We start from the raw sequence: 8,725 nt of genomic DNA on the forward strand, positions 1-8,725 counted from the left end.
TGAAGCTGTTGCTGTGTTTCTTGGTGAAGCTGACTTGCAGATTTACATGTGCATTTAGATGAATTTAAGCACCAATAAGCACTAAAAAAGAGATTTGAGATTTTAAAAAATGGTATTTTTTTGTGCTGAAGCTATCCAGGTAGTAATGGGCAGTGATGTTTGCTTTTCTAGCAGTTACAGAACTCTGTTTTTTGTTCCTCACAGCTGCCATAGAGCTCTGTCCAAAAAATGTTCTCCTGTCTTCACGTGGTACTGTTCAAGAACTCAGCTGTCCTCAAACAAGTGACATAGATGTACAGTGTTTTTCCTGTACTTCATCCAAAGCCTCTGGGAATTAACAGTGGGATCTCGCCTGTCATCATGGGCTCAAGGATGTGGAATGCCCCTTCCCATCTCGCTGGTTGGGGTGGCAGTGACACCCCAAGGAAAGTGGTCAGTGGCACATCACACGTCATGATGCAGCGTTGCCATTTTTTACAGGGGAATTTTTTGAAGATGGGAGGGGAAGCGAGGGCCCTGTCCCACTGCTGCTCAGGGTGCCAGCCCCACCAGGTGCGTCCAGGAGAAGGTAAAGCCCCTGTACTTACTGGTGATCCTGGCACATGGACACAGCTGCAGCTCTGCAGGGGCTTCCGGCAAGTGCCCACTTGGCCCCAGAAGCTGACGTGGGTCCCTGCTCATGGATTGCTTTGAACGGCACTTTCAGCATGAGCATGGGCAGTATTCCCTGTGCAAGGACTGCTCACTATGTGCAAAAATAGCAGAGGGTGTGAAATGAACCTGAAGTAGTTCCTTCAGATCATGTTTCAGTGGGAATTCTTCTTAATTTGAAATAGGAGCCACTAAAGTGGGTTTGTTATTTAGATTTAAGTCAATGTGGGAGCTTTGATTCTGGAAATAATAGGGTAAGCCTGCTGACTTAAATCCAGCAATTCAGTTGATTTTATTTCATAACTCTTGGGATTTTGATGCAGATTCGTGTGGAGCTGAGCCACAAGTGTGACTTGCCAGTTGAGTGTCTTTGATCAATATATAGTCACTATTCCTAGGAATTAACATAAAAACAAAACCAAGACCTTTTAGTCACACAACAAATGTGATGTTGAGACTTTGGTGAACTCTGTGATTTTAAGATGTTTCACTTCCTGATTTGAATTTAAGTCCACACCCAGATACTCACAAACACTTATGCCAAATCCAACGATTGCGGTAAAGCATAAACTACCAATAAAACTCCAGTGGAGCTTCCTCAGGTCTTCTGGGTAGGACATCTCCATCTACCTCCCCATGGAGATGCCAGTTCTGGAGCCACGCCAGTCGCATAAAGCATTAAGCAAGGAGGCAGTAAATCACATAAAATTCAATTGCACTTTTAAATGAAGGGTTTTTTTCTTCCTTTAAATGATCATTGCTATTTCTTCTTTTAGTTTTGATTTGGTATGAATGAAAGCACTTCAGAGCCTCCCAGAATATATAGAGAGTATGTAGTGTATAGTAAGTAGAGCATACAGTAGAGTATTTATAAAGTAGTTGGCTGCCCAGCACAACCCAGTCAGTCCTAATTTGTCTACAGACACATTAAGCAACAGTTACAGCCATTTGCTGTCATCGTCAGTGTCAGTATCCTAGGAGATTTCCTGATCTTGCATAATTAAGAGTACTTTGTGTTCATAGCAAAAATGCTTTCAAAATTAATATAATTAAGAGCTAGCTAGTGCTGATATATATATCTTAAAATCATTAGAAATATTGTAAAACAACATTTTACTTAGGGTCTTTAATTAACACCCACATATATTCTAAAGTAATAATATTCACAGACAAAATAATATTGTCATTACAGAATCAAATGTCATAGCCTATGCTAGTGGCTTACAGGATAAAAATAAAGCCTTATTATCCCAGGACATTCATAGGTAAGATTAATTCCAAATAAACAAAAGTAAAAGAAAAGCCCTGCTGCACCTGATGTAATGCTGTTACAAAGCAAAGACAACCAGTTTACTCTAAACGCTAATTCAGAAACATGGGCCCAGTTTGGAGTTAAGATGGTGTGTTAAACCTAATTATGAAATTCCTGGGTTAATAATATTAGTTTTGTAGATATTTGCAGATACGAATATATGCTTTCAACTGTAAATCCATCTGATGCAGCCTCTCTTTGGAATGAAGTGAGGTCTAAGGATAAACATAAAAATCACATAAATATAAAAGTCAAATAATGCAAACTGATGTTTCAAGACTTTTCCCCCCGGCAGCTGTAAGCACACAGGTATCCACTGTTGCAATGGTTCTTCAGTCCAAGCCCTTCTTTTTCCAGACACTCAGCATTTCGCACTTCCATGTTTCGTGCTTGGGCTGAAGGGAGAACGGCTGCATGTGCAGTGGGGTAGGGTGGGGTGGGGGACACCCACGCGCTGATGGAAAGGAGAGCCCTGAGCAGCAGCAGCAGCAGCTTCTGTTCTCTCTCTGTTGCCAGTGTATCCTCCTTCCCTGTGGAGCACAATCTGTAAAGCCTCCGTAGCATCTGAAGAATCTCTTTTCAGTATGTTATGGCAGAAATAATTCAACTTACTCTAGATAGAAACATGGTAGAAAAGTATATGCTGGAAAATATCAGAGCTTGCTTTTTTTTTTTTTTTTTTTTTTTTTTTTTTTTTTTTTTTTTTGGTAGGTTTGCAGATGTGGTTCCCATTGCAACCAGGAGAGACTAGGCATTTTAGATGCTAAAATGCTTAAGTAACTTTCGAAAACCTGCCATCAAAATGTCTAGAGATAGAAAGTTGAAAATTGGTGTGTTATGACATTCGCTTTAGCAGAGGTGCCCATGCTCTTCCCACAGCAAAATGACTTTAATTTTCCCAACCCCAGTGTCCTTGAAAATGACACTCTGAGCATTCGCTGTAATGATTTCTCACTAAATTAGAAAAATGCCCAACTAAGGAGGGATTATCTCTGCATGTGGATGTGGCATAATGACTGTCGAGTGCACTGAGAGCCCCTGTGGACTTTACAAGGTACATGGGGTCTGCAGCAGAGGCCAGCCTGTATCGCAGAATATTAATACCGTCTTCTTGGGGACATCCATTCAGATACTCTGCTACTATACTGCTACAAAATTATGCCATACTGGGGATATCTCTTTGATACTTTACATGTGTGAAGTGTCCTTTAGGGCCGAGGATTAGGTTGTGCCAGACAAACCCAGTCCATAAAGGACACAGGCACATGTGTGCACACTCTCCAGAACGTGTGTACCCACCAGGACACTGCCACTGCAGATGCACCTTGTAGCCTGCGGCTGCCGGGCCTGCAGGGAGGACGCACTCGTGAACCTGGACCTGCAGAGCCAGCACGTCTCCTAGCTGCTCCCCAGAAGGAGCCCAATAGCTCCAGTCCCCATCTCACAGGTGCTGCGCATGCTCCTGCCCAGGTTTCACAGTGGATGGAGAGCTAGCTGGGTGCCACTGTCCCATAATCCTTACCATGAGGGAGAAAAACTGCCCCCTGCTCCCTCCAGCCAGCCCCAGAACAAGAGTGTGAGAGAGAGGTTTTTTTTTTTTTTAATATATCAGTGCTTATGCCATGAAAGACCAGGATGATGGTGGGCAAGTGCTGGCTGACAAGGATATTGAGAGTTTCGACACAGCCACCACAATAGCACATTAATAATGGCACTAAAGCGCCCATCACTGGTGTTCTTCACATCCCATCACCAGCCAGCTGGCTCAAATCTACGCCACACAAAAGACACTAGTAGCAATTACATCCTCTGGGTGCTTGTTGACTTCGATGCCCCCCCCCGTTTCAGAGGATGCCAGGCCCCTTGCTAATGCCAGGTTGGGATGCTTCTGTGACTCTCTTTTGCAATGACTTTTCAAAACAAGTCTAGTAAATCAGACAGGAGGGGAAGCCAGGGCAGGAAAGGCTGCAGGGTCCTGCCAAGCCAATTAGCTGTAGGGTACGCAGAGAGCTCTGGTCTGCTGAAACTGGGCCAGGGAGGGAAGGTCCACAGGGGACCACACGGGGCCAAGCACAGTGTGAGTCTGGCTGACTGTAGCAAGCTCAGGCGCTTGTCCCTGCTCCCTGGAGAAATTTCATCCCTCACCCACTGAGTGTGTATAAACAGCTCTGGGAGCGGGAACCAGCGTGCCCCTGGCCACCGAGCATCCTTACCACCAGGCTGCACAGCTGTCCTGTCTTAGCCCAGCGATGCAGTGAGCCAGTAGGAAGGAGAAGCTGGAGGTCAAGGCAAGCAGGGAGGCAGTGGGAGAAGGCAAGGCCCCCAAGGAGTGGAGCAGCTCAAGCATTTTACCTACATGCCGCAAACTTGATGCCATGATGCTCATTTAGTCAGAACAAGCCCTCACCATCCTTCGGACACACCGGCAGGAGTGAACGCGTGTCAGGGTAGCCACAACAGGGCAGCGGTTCTGTGACCCTCTTCAGTAGCAGGTGGGCAATGTCAGGACCCAGGTGCTGCCCTGTGCCTGTCCTGCACTGCCCCGTGTCAGGGCCCAGCACCATCTCAGCCTCTGTCCTCAGGATCCCCCACTTGGGGTGGGCAAGGAGGTCCGCAGCCCCCCGCGGTCTGCAGGGCCGTGTTCCCTGCTTGCCTGTGGGGAGGGCCGCTGGAGTCCATGAGTCTCCAGCCCTGCTACCACGCAGGGAGCTGCGGGGAGCTGTGGGGAGCACGGTGCAATGCACATGTTTTATGGACAGGACTTGAGGCCGCCCAGGCAGTGGCAATTTCACCAGCGGCAGAGCTTTGCCTTGAACAAATTCATCCCTTCTCCACCCTCGTTGCCTGGGGACCCCAAACCCGCAGCTCCCCACGCTGAGTTCAGCCCTTGCACAAGGCTGCGTGGACCCTTTCCGCGAGGATTTGCGGGGAGGTACAGAGAGGTCCGAGCTCTCCGCTCCCAGCAGCCGGCTCTTCCCGGGGGCCTCGGGGGCTTCAGACCCGCTGCTGACGGAAAAGCCGGTCGCGTGCTGGGGCGGACAGGGACAGACGGCAATTCAGGGAGCAAATCCCGGCTCCCAGGCTCCAGAGCTGAAAACCGCCGAGCCCGCGAGCCCAGTGCTCCCCGCGGCCGGCGGCTCCGCTGCGCCCAGCACCCTGCGGCTGGGGCCCGGGCACCGGCTGCCGGGTGCCGGGCTGCGCCACCGCTGCGCCGGGGAAAGCACGTCCGGGGCAGCGTGCTGGGGGAGCGGGGTTTCCCGCAGCGGCTGCTCCCCGCCGGGTCCCCAGAAAGCGCTTTTACCCTCGGAAACGGAGCGGATCCCGCGCTGTGCTCAGCCTCGGCGGTGACCCGTGCCCCGCGGTGGCCCCGCACCTCGGGGCGGGCGGCGCGCCCCTGCCGTCGGGGCGGAGGGAGGCCCAGCCCCGGCTCGGCGGCCGAGCGCTGCCGGGGCCCCCGCCGGGCAGGGGCGAGAAGCCGTGCGTAAAACGGGCGACCCGCTTCCTCGACGGCAAAGCGCCGCCGCCGCCGAGCGCCGGGGAGGCTGCTGCGGCGAAGCGAGGAGGCGCAGCACAGCCCGGCGGGGTTGGTGCCGCCCCGGCGAGGAGTCCGGGGGTCGGGGCTCCCCCAGGAGCCGGGGGTGCCGGGGGAGTGCCGGCTGCCCGGGGCGGGGGTATTTATGTTCCTCTATAGCCGTACATACCGATGCGAGCAAATCCGTCTCTCCCTCCTGCAGACTTAGGAATGGGAAGGGGAGGCGGGAAGAGAAGCTAAAGGGAGGCCGAGCGAGGACTGATCCGGATCGGGCGCTTTGCAGCAGGTGGGGCCGGGACTCCCAGGGAGCCTGCAGGGCGCCGGGCAGGGGGTCGCCGCCCCGCGTACCTTCAAAGGGGGCCGCAGAAATGGAGAGCTCCTGCGATCAGCGCCCGTCGCTGTGCCTCGCCGGGGCGGGCCGGCGGGCGGGCCGGTCCCGGGCTCGGCGGAGGGCGCCGTCGGGGGCGGACAGAGACGGTGCTCCGGGGGGAGCGGAGCCCCGGTGCCGCGCCCGGCTCAAGCCTGTGGACACCGAGAGGATGCTTTCTACGTGAAGGGAGGAAATAAACCACCAACGAGACTTTATTATTAGCATCATCATTATTATCATCGCCATCGTCATTTTTCTTTGCACATAAATAAATAAATAAATATCTCCCGCGGGGAAGGAGGGGGACGGAGCGATACAACCACAGCCGCGCGCCCGCAGGCGCCGGAGTCAAAACCAAACCGAGAACATTTGGGGAGGAAAAAGAAATTAATGATGATAACCCAAACAGCCCCCCGCCCTCCCCGTCCACCCGCTGCCGCCCTCCTCCGAGTCACCGGACGGAGCCCCGGGAGAGCGGCCGCCCAGCCGCGGCCCGCGCCGCCCGCCCCCGCGCATCATCCGCGCCTGTCCCTGTCCGGGGGGGGCTGCGAGAGCGCTGCCGGGCCGGGGCGCTCCCCGGGGAGGGCGGGCGGTGCCTGCGGGGAGACGAGGGAGACAGCAAGCACTACTGGGGAACGCCTGGGTCCTAGGGAGCAGTTTATTTACAACAGGGCTCACGGACACCGGCCCTCGCGGCCGGGGATCTAGAAAGGCGAGAAAGTCCTTCGCAAATTACACAATTATACAAAACGGTATAAAATCCTTCCACTGCGGGTCGGCCCCTGAGCAGGCAGGACTCCCCGTCCTGCTCTCGCACGGTCCCTGGGGAGCCGGTGTCTGGCGTGCTGGGCTAGGGGGTGACTGCGAGGCCTCTGTCGTCCTTCCCTGAGGAGGATGGAGACATGCGCAAGTCCTCGTCGTCTTCCGAGCACTTGGTGGTGGAAAGGGACGAGCATTTGCAGCTGTGGCCAGGGCCCCCGCCCCGGTGGGAGCTGCTTTTGCCTTCTTTCTTGTGCTTGACCCGGCGGTTCTGGAACCAGATCTTCACCTGCTTCTCGGAGAGGTTCAGGTAGGTGGCGATCTCGATTCGCCGCAGCCGGGAGAGGTACATGTTGGAGGCGAACTCCCTCTCCAGCTCCAGGAGCTGCGTGCTGGTGAAGGCGGTGCGCATCCGCTTGCTGCTCGGCAGCTGGCTGGACGTGCTGTCTGCGGAGCGGAGCCACGGTCAGCACCGGCCGGAGCCCGGCCGGCGACACCCGCCCGGCTCCTCGCCGCCGCCCCCGCCCGCTCTGCGGGGCCGCCGTCCCGGCACCCGCCGTGTCCATCCCGCCGCAGCCGCCGCGCCGAGCTGCCCGCGGCCGCATCCTCCCCCGCTTCCCACCGCCCGGGCCGGGCTCTCGCGGGGGCGCCGTGACAGCCCCGGCGGGGAGAGGGGCCGCGACGCGCCGTCGAGGCTGCGGGGCGCAGGGCAGGGCCCCACCTCGCAGCCGCCCGCGGGCGCCCAGGGCCCCCGCCGCGCCGCCCTCCCCCGCCGCGCGCCCACGCGTGTCGCGCTTACCCACGGAGATGCAGTGGAACTGCCGCGGGTCGGGCAGCGGGTAGGCGCCCTGGTAGAGCGCCGGGGCGTGCCCGACGCCGACGGCCGAGACGGAGTGCTGCTGGCGGGCCAGGGGCGAGTGGCAGTACTGGGAGCCGAAGGGGGGGAAGGAGGCCTTGAGCAGGGGGATGGCGGGCGGCGGCGGGTGCAGCTGGGAGGCGGCGACGCAGAGCGGGCAGACGCAGAGCAGCCCGGCCTTGCGCGCGTGGCAGGCGCCGGCGGGCAGCGCGGGCAGCGGGTGCGAGGGGTGCACGGCGTAGGGGAAGAGCGGCGGCGGCGGGCTGCCCTCGCCCTTCTTCTCGCCCGCCTCGCGCAGCACCAGCGAGTCCACCAGGAAGGAGCGCGGCATGGCCCCGCGCAGCGCCCGCGCAGCGCCCCGCGCCCCGCCCGCGCCGCTGGCCAGCCCGAGTGGTGCTGAACGGCGCCCGCCGGCCCGCTTTAAATAGCGCCCTCGCCATGTGATGGCGACGCCGGGCCCTCAATAGGCTTTCTGTGCCTCTGCTCTTGGCATTCACGCCGCACGCTCCCTCATTATTTCCCTTGTTAACTAAATGAACTGCATAATGTACTCTATTCTTGTCGACCCCACCCACGCCGTAGCAGGCGGCCTCTCCCCTCCTCTCCCTTTGGCGGGGTTATTTTCTCATTCTCTCGCGATTTAATATTCTTTTCTTTCTCTTTATCGCGCTCCTTCGCTTTCAGGCCAGCTTTCAGCCCGCTCCCCCTTGTTTATTTTGCCGGCTGCAGCCGCGGTCTCCGCCGGCCCCGGCTTCCCCGCAGACCCCCGGCGCTTTTCCCACCTGTGGCACCGGCTCGGCCCCGCCGCTTCTCCCCCTGCCCTCGCCGCAAGGGCGCTGCGTCCCCGCGCCTTTGTCCCCAGCCCCGTGCCGGCACCTGCCGCTTGCTGCCCCGGCGCAGCCGGGGGTCCCGCACCGCCGGGCAGCGGCGGGTCCCGGCTGCCCGGGCAGAGCCGGGCTGCGACGGCTGTGCCCAGCCCGGGGGGGCTGCCTGGGAGCGCCGCCAGCAGCGCGGTGCGCGGAGGCACCGTCGGTCCGCACCCAGGTACCGCTCAGCGCAGGCAGCGCGCACCGGGTGCGGGCAAATAGCGGCAGAGGGGCTTCGCCTGCTCCGCACGCCTGTTTCTGTGTGCCCGGTTCCTCTCTGCCCCGTGGTAGCTGCGGTATCTGCCGTTACACAATCACGCTTCACCTGTGGGCGCCGCGGTGCGCGCCGGCCCCCGGCGGGAGCGGGACGGGTGTCCGG

At 57.5% G+C, this 8,725-nt stretch overlaps 1 protein-coding gene across 1 annotated transcript; it reads right to left on the minus strand.

The window, feature by feature from the left end:
* Positions 1 to 6,403: 6,403 nt before the first annotated feature.
* GSX1 (GS homeobox 1) lies at positions 6,404 to 7,811 on the minus strand. The gene is made up of 2 exons (XM_026108928.2): positions 7,424 to 7,811; positions 6,404 to 7,071 (listed from the first exon to the last, which is right to left on the minus strand). Exons 1-2 carry the CDS (start codon positions 7,809 to 7,811, stop codon positions 6,716 to 6,718), a joined length of 744 nt encoding a protein of 247 aa, XP_025964713.1. The 3' UTR covers positions 6,404 to 6,715.
* Positions 7,812 to 8,725: the final 914 nt, after the last annotated feature.

Source organism: Dromaius novaehollandiae, chromosome 1, assembly GCF_036370855.1.
Source record: "Dromaius novaehollandiae isolate bDroNov1 chromosome 1, bDroNov1.hap1, whole genome shotgun sequence".
Taxonomy (NCBI): Eukaryota; Metazoa; Chordata; class Aves; order Casuariiformes; family Dromaiidae; genus Dromaius; species Dromaius novaehollandiae.

What these genes read in the sequence shown, in the direction of transcription:
- GSX1 (XM_026108928.2), bottom strand. Translation starts at nt 7,811, where the DNA reads ATGCCGCGCTCCTTCCTGGTGGACTCGCTGGTGCTGCGCGAGGCGGGC. An exon ending in GTTCCACTGCATCTCCGTGG is followed by an intron (nt 7,072 to 7,423) that starts GTAAGCGCGACA and finishes TCCGCTCCGCAG; the next exon opens with ACAGCACGTCCAGCCAGCTG.